The sequence below is a fragment of the Oncorhynchus keta genome, chromosome 21 (assembly GCF_023373465.1).
Source record: "Oncorhynchus keta strain PuntledgeMale-10-30-2019 chromosome 21, Oket_V2, whole genome shotgun sequence".
NCBI classification, from domain to species: Eukaryota; Metazoa; Chordata; class Actinopteri; order Salmoniformes; family Salmonidae; genus Oncorhynchus; species Oncorhynchus keta.
Genome location: NC_068441.1, coordinates 6555144 through 6566377, shown reverse-complemented (window position 1 = coordinate 6566377; position 11234 = coordinate 6555144). Strand labels below are relative to the sequence as shown.

General features: G+C 50.7%; 1 protein-coding gene across 4 annotated transcripts in view; it reads left to right on the top strand.

The window, feature by feature from the left end:
• Positions 1-11234, top strand: part of LOC118399834 (voltage-dependent calcium channel subunit alpha-2/delta-2-like) — a 246689-nt gene that overhangs the window by 200850 nt on the left and 34605 nt on the right. For all 4 annotated transcript variants that reach the window (XM_052473270.1, XM_052473267.1, XM_052473269.1 and 1 more), the window contains 4 exons: positions 1263-1313; positions 7355-7454; positions 9268-9429; positions 10679-10789. In XM_052473270.1, coding sequence (XP_052329230.1) covers positions 1263-1313; positions 7355-7454; positions 9268-9429; positions 10679-10789 — 424 coding nt within the window. The remainder of the gene's footprint in view (positions 1-1262; positions 1314-7354; positions 7455-9267; positions 9430-10678; positions 10790-11234) is intronic.

Here is an 11234-nt window from a genome sequence, read left to right as displayed (position 1 = left end):
AAAAACACAGCTGTTCAGACGACCCAAAACACAGGTCAGCTCGGCTCAGCCTGCTTAGAAACATGACTGAAATCTGGTCAGACGACCCAAAACACAGGTCAGCTCGGCTCAGCCTGCTTAGAAACATGACTGAAATCTGTTCAGACGACCCAAAACACAGGTCAGTTCGGCTCAGCCTGCTTAGAAACATGACTGAAATCTGTTCAGACGACCCAAAACACAGGTCAGCTCGGCTCAGCCTGCTTAGAAACATGACTGAAATCTGTTCAGACGACCCAAAACACAGGTCAGTTCGGCTCAGCCTGCTTCGAAACATGACTGAAATCTGGTCAGACGACCCAAAACACAGGTCAGCTCGGCTCAGCCTGCTTAGAAACATGACTGAAATCTGTTCAGACGACCCAAAACACAGGTCAGCTCGGCTCAGCCTGCTTAGAAACATGACTGAAATCTGTTCAGACGACCCAAAACACAGGTCAGCTCGGCTCAGCCTGCTTAGAAACATGACTGAAATCTGGTCAGACGACCCAAAACACAGGTCAGCTCGGCTCAGCCTGCTTAGAAACATGACTGAAATCTGTTCAGACGACCCAAAACACAGGTCAGTTCGGCTCAGCCTGCTTAGAAACATGACTGAAAGCTGTTCAGACGACCCAAAACACAGGTCAGCTCGGCTCAGCCTGCTTAGAAACATGACTGAAATCTGTTCAGACGACCCAAAACACAGGTCAGTTCGGCTCAGCCTGCTTAGAAACATGACTGAAAGCTGTTCAGACGACCCAAAACACAGGTCAGCTCGGCTCAGCCTGCTTAGAAACATGACTGAAATCTGTTCAGACGACCCAAAACACAGGTCAGCTCGGCTCAGCCTGCTTAGAAACATGACTGAAATCTGATTAGTTCAGACTCAAACTAAGTATAAAACAAACTCTGTCTAAAGACGACTCAGATTACTTAGACTGAAGATATACACATACAGGTTGCTCAACATGCAAACATAGCTTTACCTATACTGTAAGTGAACCTTAGCTAAGCCGGGACTCCATTCACTTGCCTCAACCATTCTCAACAAAGCTTAGAATCCATTTAGACACAGCTCTTGCAAGCTAATACTCCATTTCAGCTTTTAAATATGCTCTGGTTGCTACATATTAACATAGCCCAGTTTATTGTAACCAAGGATCCCCATCAAATCTACCAGTTCAATTAAACGCAGTGAAGACTAATACAATTTGTTAAACACATCTTTCTTTCTTGAACAGGTACATCCAAGGGGCATCCTCTCCCAAGGACATGATCATCATCGTGGATGTGTGAGTAGATGCAGTCTTTCCTTCTCCCTCTCTCCTCCTTCCTGTCTTTCCTTCTCCCTCTCTCCTCCTTAATGTCTTTCCTTCTCCCTCTCTCCTCCTTCCTGTCTTTCCTTCTCCCTCTCTCCTCCCTCCTGTCTTTCCTTCTCCCTCTCTCCTCCCTCCTCCTGTCTTTGCTTCTCCCTCTCTCCTCCCTCCTGTCTTTCCTTCTCCCTCTCTCCTCCTTCCTGTCTTTCCTTCTCCCTCTCTCCTCCTTCCTGTCTTTCCTTCTCCCTCTCTCCTCCTAAATGTCTTTCCTTCTCCCTCTCTCTCCTCCTTCCTGTCTTTCCTTCTCCCTCTCTCCTCCCTCCTGTCTTTTCCTTCTCCCTCTCTCCCCCTCCTGTCTTTCCTTCTCCCTCTCTCCTCCTTCCTGTCTTTCCTTCTCCCTCTCTCCCCCTCCTGTCTTTCCTTCTCCCTCTCTCCTCCTTAATTCCTTTCCTTCTCCCTCTCTCCTCCTTCCTGTCTTTCCTTCTCCCTCTCTCCTCCCTCCTGTCTTTCCTTCTCCCTCTCTCCTCCCTCCTCCTGTCTTTCCTTCTCCCTCTCTCCTCCCTCCTGTCTTTCCTTCTCCCTCTCTCCTCCTTCCTGTCTTTCCTTCTCCCTCTCTCCTCCCTCCTGTCTTTCCTTCTCCCTCTCTCCTCCCTCCTCCTGTCTTTCCTTCTCCCTCTCTCCTCCCTCCTGTCTTTCCTTCTCCCTCTCTCCTCCTTCCTGTCTTTCCTTCTCCCTCTCTCCTCCCTCCTGTCTTTCCTTCTTCCTCTCTCCTCCTAAATGTCTTTCCTTCTCCCTCTCTCCTCCTTCCTGTCTTTCCTTCTCCCTCTCTCCTCCCTCCTGTCTTTCCTTCTCCCTCTCTCCTCCTTAATGTCTTTCCTTCTCCCTCTCTCCTCCTTCCTGTCTTTCCTTCTCCCTCTCTCCTCCCTCCTGTCTTTCCTTCTCCCTCTCTCCTCCTTCCTGTCTTTCATTCTCCCTCTCTCCTCCCTCCTGTCTTTCCTTCTCCCTCTCTCCTCCTTCCTGTCTTTCCTTCTCCCTCTCTCCTCCTTCCTGTCTTTCCTTCTCCCTCTCTCCTCCCTCCTGTCTTTCCTTCTCCCTCTCTCCTGTCTTTCCTTCTCCCTCTCTCCTCCTGTCTTTCCTTCTCCCTCTCTCCTCCCCTCCTGTCTTTCCTTCTCCCTCTCTCCTTCCTGTCTTTCCTTCTCCCTCTCTCCTCCCTCCTTCCTGTCTTTCCTTCTCCCTATCTCCTCCCTCCAGTCGTTCCTTCTCCCTCTCTCCTCCCTCCTGTCTTTCCTTCTCCCTCTCTCCTCCCTCCTGTCTTTCCTTCTCCCTCTCTCCTCCTTAATGTCTTTCCTTCTCCCTCTCTCCTCCTTCCTGTCTTTCCTTCTCCCTCTCTCCTCCCTCCTGTCTTTCCTTCTCCCTCTCTCCTCCTTCCTGTCTTTCCTTCTCCCTCTCTCCTCCCTCCTGTCTTTCCTTCTCCCTCTCTCCTCCTTCCTGTCTTTCCTTCTCCCTCTCTCCTCCTTCCTGTCTTTCCTTCTCCCTCTCTCCTCCTTCCTGTCTTTCCCTCTCCCTCTCTCCTCCCTCCTGTCTTTCCTTCTCCCTCTCTCCTCCCTCCTGTCTTTCCTTCTCCCTCTCTCCTCCTTCCTGTCTTTCCTTCTCCCTCTCTCCTCCCTCCTGTCTTTCCTTCTCCCTCTCTCCTTCCTCCTCCTGTCTTTCCTTCTTCCTCTCTCCTCCCTCCTTCCTGTCTTTCCTTCTACCTCTCTCCTCCCTCCTTCCTGTCTTTCCTTCCCCCTCTCTCCTCCTTCCTGTCTTTCCTTCTCCCTCTCTCCTTCCTCCTCCTGTCTTTCCTTCTTCCTCTCTCCTCCCTCCTTCCTGTCTTTCCTTCTCCCTCTCTCCTCCTTCCTGTCTTTCCTTCTCCCTCTCTCCTCCCTCCTGTCTTTCCTTCTCCCTCTCCTGTCTTTCCTTCTCCCTCTCTCCTCCTGTCTTTCCTTCTCCCTCTCTCCTCCCCTCCTGTCTTTCCTTCTCCCTCTCTCCTTCCTGTCTTTCCTTCTCCCTCTCTCCTCCCTCCTTCCTGTCTTTCCTTCTCCCTATCTCCTCCCTCCAGTCGTTCCTTCTCCCTCTCTCCTCCCTCCTGTCTTTCCTTCTCCCTCTCTCCTTCCTCCACCTGTCTTTCCTTCTCCATCTCTCCTCCCTCCTTCCTGTTTTCCTTCTCCCTCTCTCCTCCCTCCTTAATTCCTTTCCTTCTCCCTCTCTCCTCCTTCCTGTCTTTCCTTCTCCCTCTCTCCTCCCTCCTGTCTTTCCTTCTCCCTCTCTCCTCCCTCCTCCTGTCTTTCCTTCTCCCTCTCTCCTCCTTCCTGTCTTTCCTTCTCCCTCTCTCCTCCCTCCTGTCTTTCCTTCTCCCTCTCTCCTCCTTCCTGTCTTTCCTTCTCCCTCTCTCCTTCCTCCTCCTGTCTTTCCTTCTCCCTCTCTCCTCCCTCCTGTCTTTCCTTCTCCCTCTCTCCTCCTTCCTGTCTTTCCTTCTCCCTCTCTCCTCCCTCCTGTCTTTCCTTCTCCCTCTCTCCTCCTAAATGTCTTTCCTTCTCCCTCTCTCCTCCTTCCTGTCTTTCCTTCTCCCTCTCTCCTCCCTCCTGTCTTTCCTTCTCCCTCTCTCCTCCTTAATGTCTTTCCTTCTCCCTCTCTCCTCCTTCCTGTCTTTCCTTCTCCCTCTCTCCTCCCTCCTGTCTTTCCTTCTCCCTCTCTCCTCCTTCCTGTCTTTCATTCTCCCTCTCTCCTCCCTCCTGTCTTTCCTTCTCCCTCTCTCCTCCTTCCTGTCTTTCCTTCTCCCTCTCTCCTCCTTCCTGTCTTTCCTTCTCCCTCTCTCCTCCCTCCTGTCTTTCCTTCTCCCTCTCTCCTGTCTTTCCTTCTCCCTCTCTCCTCCTGTCTTTCCTTCTCCCTCTCCCTCCCCTCCTGTCTTTCCTTCTCCCTCTCTCCTTCCTGTCTTTCCTTCTCCCTCTCTCCTCCCTCCTTCCTGTCTTTCCTTCTCCCTATCTCCTCCCTCCAGTCGTTCCTTCTCCCTCTCTCCTCCCTCCTGTCTTTCCTTCTCCCTCTCTCCTCCCTCCTGTCTTTCCTTCTCCCTCTCTCCTCCTTAATGTCTTTCCTTCTCCCTCTCTCCTCCTTCCTGTCTTTCCTTCTCCCTCTCTCCTCCCTCCTGTCTTTCCTTCTCCCTCTCTCCTCCTTCCTGTCTTTCCTTCTCCCTCTCTCCTCCCTCCTGTCTTTCCTTCTCCCTCTCTCCTCCTTCCTGTCTTTCCTTCTCCCTCTCTCCTCCTTCCTGTCTTTCCTTCTCCCTCTCTCCTCCTTCCTGTCTTTCCTTCTCCCTCTCTCCTCCCTCCTGTCTTTCCTTCTCCCTCTCTCCTCCCTCCTGTCTTTCCTTCTCCCTCTCTCCTCCTTCCTGTCTTTCCTTCTCCCTCTCTCCTCCCTCCTGTCTTTCCTTCTCCCTCTCTCCTTCCTCCTCCTGTCTTTCCTTCTTCCTCTCTCCTCCCTCCTTCCTGTCTTTCCTTCTCCCTCTCTCCTCCCTCCTTCCTGTCTTTCCTTCTCCCTCTCTCCTCCTTCCTGTCTTTCCTTCTCCCTCTCTCCTCCCTCCTGTCTTTCCTTCTCCCTCTCTCCTCCCGCCTGTCTTTCCTTCTCCCTCTCTCCTCCTTCCTGTCTTTCCTTCTCCCTCTCTCCTCCCTCCTGTCTTTCCTTCTCCCTCCCTCCTGTCGTTCCTTCTCCCTCTCTCCTCCCTCCTGTCTTTCCTTCTCCCTCTCTCCTCCCTCCTGTCTTTCCTTCTCCCTCTCTCCTTCCTCCACCTGTCTTTCCTTCTCCATCTCTCCTCCCTCCTTCCTGTCTTTCCTTCTCCCTCTCTCCTCCCTCCTGTCTTTCCTTCTCCCTCTCTCCTCCCTCCTGTCTTTCCTTCTCCCTCTCTCCTTCCTCCACCTGTCTTTCCTTCTCCATCTCTCCTCCCTCCTTCCTGTTTTTCCTTCTCCCTCTCTCCTCCCTCCTTCCTGTCTTTCCTTCCCCCTCTCTCCTCCCTCCTGTCTTTCCTTCTCCCTCTCTCATCCCTCCTGTCTTTCTTCTCCCTCTCTCCTCCTGTCTTTCCTTCTCCATCTCCCCTTCCTCCTCCTGTCTTTCCTTCTCCCTCTCTCCTCCCTCCTTCCTGTCTTTCCTTCTCCCTCTCTCCTCCCTCCTTCCTGTCTTTCCTTCTCCCTCTCTCCTCCCTCCTGTCTTTCCTTCTCCCTCTCTCCTCCTTCCAGTCTTTCCTTCTACCTCTCTCCTCGCTCCTGTCTTTCCTTCTCCCTCTCTCCTCCTTCCTGTCTTTCCTTCTCCCTCTCTCCTCCCTCCTGTCTTTCCTTCTCCCTCTCTCCTCCTTCCTGTCTTTCCTTCTCCCCTCTCCTCCCTCCTTCCTGTCTTTCCTTCTCCCTCTCTCCTCCTGTCTTTCCTTCTCCCTCTCTCCTCCTCCCTCCTGTCTTTCCTTCTCCCTCTCTCCCTCCCTCCTGTCTTTCCTTCTCCCTCTCTCCTCCTTCCTGTCTTTCCTTCTCCCTCTCTCCTCCTTCCTGTCTTTCCTTCTCCCTCTCTCCTCCCTCCTGTCTTTCCTTCTCCCTCTCTCCTCCCTCCTTCCAGTCTTTCCTTCTCCCTCTCTCCTCCTTCCTGTCTTTCCTTCTCCCTCTCTCCTCCTTCCTGTCTTTCCTTCTCCCCCTCTCCTCCCTCCTTCCTGTCTTTCCTTCTCCCTCTCTCCTCCTTCCTGTCTTTCCTTCTCCCTCTCTCCTCCCTCCTGTCTTTCCTTCTCCCTCTCTCCTCCTTCCTGTCTTTCCTTCTCCCTCTCTCCTCCTTCCTGTCTTTCCTTCTCCCTCTCTCCTCCCTCCTGTCTTTCCTTCTCCCTCTCTCCTCCCTCCTTCCAGTCTTTCCTTCTCCCTCTCTCCTCCTTCCTGTCTTTCCTTCTCCCTCTCTCCTCCTTCCTGTCTTTCCTTCTCCCCCTCTCCTCCCTCCTTCCTGTCTTTCCTTCTCCCTCTCTCCTCCTTCCTGTCTTTCCTTCTCCCTCTCTCCTCCCTCCTGTCTTTCCTTCTCCCTCTCTCCTCTTTCCTGTCTTTCCTTCTCCCTCTCTCCTCCTTCCTGTCTTTCCTTCTCCCTCTCTCCTCTTTCCTGTCTTTCCTTCTCCCTCTCTCCTCCTTCCAGTCTTTCCTTCTACCTCTCTCCTCGCTCCTGTCTTTCCTTCTCCCTCTCTCCTCCCTCCTTCCAGTCTTTCCTTCTCCCTCTCTCCTCCTTCCTGTCTTTCCTTCTCCCTCTCTCCTCCTTCCTGTCTTTCCTTCTCCCCCTCTCCTCCCTCCTTCCTGTCTTTCCTTCTCCCTCTCTCCTCCTTCCTGTCTTTCCTTCTCCCTCTCTCCTCCCTCCTGTCTTTCCTTCTCCCTCTCTCCTCTTTCCTGTCTTTCCTTCTCCCTCTCTCCTCCTTCCTGTCTTTCCTTCTCCCTCTCTCCTCCTTCCTGTCTTTCCTTCTCCCTCTCTCCTCCTTCCTGTCTTTCCTTCTCCCTCTCTCCTCCCTCCTGTCTTTCCTTCTCCCTCTCTCCTCCCTACTGTCTTTCCTTCTCCCTCTCTCCTCCCTCCTGTCCTCTCTCAGCAGTGACAGTAAAGGTCTCTAGTGCCACCTGTTGGTTTACCCCGATCAGAGGAGTTTCTAGACTCCCATGTCGATCATGTTTATTTTCACAGACCTCTTGCTCTTGTACCCATGTCTTAGCAGTACAATACCAAGATTATTTTTCCTGAATGCATGCTGAAATAAACTGGGGTTGGGTCACGGGAGGAATGAGAGGATAGATTAAGACTGTTTTTGTGTGTCCTCGCCAGATCCCCAACCTGTAAATACTCAGCACAGTATAAACGAGCAGAGGGAGCGTCACTGTATAGCCTCCTATGGGTACGCCATCCTACCTGGACGAGGTTGTAAGACGGAGCCGTTTCGGTTGAACTGTATGGCTCAATGATCTGTTGGTTGTGCTCTGTTGTGTCTGTAGGAGTGGCAGTGTCAGTGGACTCACCCTGAAGCTGATGAAGTCCTCTGTGATGCAGATGCTAGAAACTCTGTCAGATGATGACTATGTGAATGTAGCCAGGGTGAGTAGCCTCGCTGGTAAGGCGACGATTAGAACTGGGCTCTGCGTTTTCCCGGGACTCCTTCAGGCCCCCCGTGTCAGTCATTTGCTGCTGAAGGTCTGGTTGTTCATCAATATCCAATGACAATGTTAGAACACGGTTAACACCTCCAATGGGGTGGCCATGAGAGCGCGTATAGGTTCCTATCACATAGGCACATGTGGTTGCATAGTTATGCTGTAAAAACGGCTGTACTTTCCTACATGATTATACTCCCACAATGTTGCAACCCCTGGTCTATGTGTGATTGTGCCAGGCTCTATCTCCCCCACAGTCTCCCTGCCTTCCTAGGTTTTTCATGAGTTGATTGCTGCATTGTCTGACTCACTGCATACATACATGCACACACACACACACACACACACACACACACACACACACACACACACACACACACACACACACACACACACACACACACACACACACACACACTGGTGGGGTAGCCCTGTTTGGAGACTTGGGTGGCTAATCCCCCATAATCCAGTGCTCTTAGTCAGTGTATGGCTCTAAATCCCAGCTCTAAGAGGCAGAAATGAGCGTGGTAATCTGGGTGGGAACGAGGCTGATTTCCACCCCTATAGAGAAAATAAGAGCTCTGGAAGTAGGAAGGAAAGTCAATGGTTGTGCCGGTGTGTGTGTGTGTATACCTATCTGTCTGTATATATTTTAGTGTATGAAGACACCAACAGTAATTCGTGTTATTTGAGGTTTTTCAAAGATTGTGCATTTGATCAGTTAAATATTCCAATTATTATGCATTGTAGTTACAAACACAACAACTGTTGATATCCTAACCTCTGGCAGAACAATCACCTTTATCAGTTGCTCCTACCCAGAGGTATTTACAGAAGCAATCAGGTGCCTTGCTCAAGGGCTCATCGACTGATTGTTCACCTAGTCGGCTTGGGGATTAGAACCAGCGACCTTTCCGTTACTGGCCCGACGCTCTTAACCACTAGGTTACCTGCCGCCTCAGCAATACAGTATAACCGTCCACAGAAGCATTAATATTAGGCCTGGAGTTGTATTGAACGTGTAACTGTCATTTTGTTCGGAGATCATAATCTGTGACGAGGAATTCTAAACGTTACTTTGAATACTATACTTCAAGTCCTTTCGTCTCTTTATTTTGGACCAATATAAGTATCAAACTATACAAACACAAGGAAATGTCATCTTTTCATGCACCGAATTCCTTTCCCTATTTCCATGCTATCATTCTGCCATCGAAATGTCAACAGATTTTCAAGTTGACCTTCAAGAAGAAAGGCTATTAAAAATGCTGACATTACAGGACATTGCTGTTCAATGCTAATCACACATAGGCACTGCTCTCTGCTTACCATTCTGTCTGTCACACACGCACACGCAGTCACAAACAGAGTCCAGGACTAATTTAAATGTTGCCGAGGAGATCTCGATGACATTAGCTTGGCTGGGTGTCTGTTCTTGGTTTACATTGGAATTCCAGGTGCACCTGTTCTTTGTGTGGAACACTGTAATTATCAACGGTTATTGCCAGAGTGGCACAGAGCAACCCACAGCTGCACACGTCCCCCTCCTTATCTGGTTACACACACACACACACACACACACACACACACACACACACACACACACACACACACACACACACACACACACACACACACACACACACACACACACAACAGATGGAGTGGCCGTCAAATGCCAGCGAGCGAGCGGCGTGGTCACACTCAGACACGTTCAATTGACAATGAGTCATCATTATCTGTCTTTTCTCCCCCAGTTTAACGAGAAGGCAGATGCCGTGGTCCCCTGCTTTAAGACCTTGGTCCAGGCCACCATGAGAAACAAGAAGATCTTCAAGGAGTCCATCATGAACATGCAAGCCAAAGGAACCACTGACTACAAGTCTGGCTTCCAGTTCGCCTTCGAACAGCTACTCAATGTAAGACTAAGAGCCAGCAGTCAGCCGCACGCTCTGGGTTTTAGTTCAGGGTGGTAGGTTAGGTTAGGCCTTCCACGAAATGTCCATGTTATAAGACACGCTAATTAGCAAACTGACATCCCAATTGATATACTAATTGACCCAGCCACTCTTTAGACAATCAGAGGAATGGAGCCCAAAGGGGCTGCTAGTCAATCGGCCGGCCTGGTTAAGAACGGCCACTGCAGTGGCATGATGATGATGATTGTGACGCTTAGGGCTAGCCAGCACAGCAGTGGTCCCTGTCTGTGTGTGCAGCAGGGAGGCAACCCTGCAGGCAGGCACTGGTCCGGCCAAAACACCTGCCTGCCGCTGTCTGTCTGCACAGGTGCTGCCTCAGCTTAGCTCCATATGCTCCTGTATATTTTCGGAAGCTGCCAAACCTAATGGGCTCTGATGGGATGATTGATGAGAGGAGCCCAGAAGAGATCAGCCACCGACACTTTATATTCCTCTGGTGGGCCAAGCGCCCAGCCTGCCCCCCCAGCAGAATGAGAAATAAAAGCTTTTTAATCGCTGTCTCCCGCCGCCGCGCTCCCTATGATTGGTGGCAGAAGCACAATAAAAATGTGTAATTGTGGTAATATTATGTATCTTTATTAGAATCTTGTCAGAGTGACGTGCTGCTGGCCTGCATATCGATTCGAACGGTCAGATAGGCAGCCTGGTGGAGGAGACGGATGAGGGAGAAAGAGGGGGTTATGCCTATAACCCAATCCATATAACAGTAGAATGCCACTGGGCACTGAACACATTCACCAATCTGAACGCACGGGATATATTACCCTACACACAGAGATATGTACACTTCGATCCCAGATATGTGGATGTATTGTGTACTGTACATGCAGGTTACCTAGCATATTATAAAATAGAATCTACAGCTGTTCAAAGGCGAACTGGAAGACAGGCTTGTCCTTTCCTCAAGCGCTCTTCTCCCCTGTGAAGAACCAAGCCGCCATTTTCAGTGATTTCCTGGAAGGAGAGGCTATACTGAATCGTGTCTTTATCGTGTCTTTGTCGTGTCTTTATCATGTCGTCTGATGTCCTCTTCCGTTCCTTGACGGTCTCTTCCCCCTCTCTCGCTAATCACTCTCTCACTAATCACCCTCTCTCTCTCTCCCTCTGTATCTCTCTCTGTATCTCTCTCTATCCCGCTTTCTGCCTCTCCCTCGCTATCTCCCTCTTCTTCTCTCTCTCTGTTCCACAGGATACCGGCGCCCCAAGGGCGGGCTGCAATAAGATGATAATGATGTTTACAGATGGAGGAGAGGATCGTGCCCAGGACATCTTTGAGAAGTACAACTGGCCCAACAAAACCGTGAGTCCTGTCCCTTAATAACCAAGGATCTATTCATCAATCCAAGTCTGCCAATGAATCAGTCCGTGAGATGATAAACCAGCCTGTGGTCTCCCATCTCCCTCTCATCCCTTTGTCCTTATGAAATAAATACCATGTTTCTCAACAGCAGGTGTCATTTTTTTGGGGGGGGGTGAGATTCCAACACTTCCATCCTTGGACATAGATCCAGCCTTTTGGTTTGCGTTTCCTCTTTTCTTCCTCATTGGCATTACTTTCCATCCCTGTCATCTCTCTCTCTCTCTCTCTCTCTCTCTCTCTCTCTCTCTCTCTCTCTCTCTCTCTCTCTCTCTCTCTCTCTCTCTCTCTCTCTCCCTCTCTCTCTCTCTCTCTCTCTCCCTCCCTCTCTCTCTCTCTGTCTCTTTTCTTGTCTTGCTGCAGGTGTTAACAGCTCTGACCTGCTGAC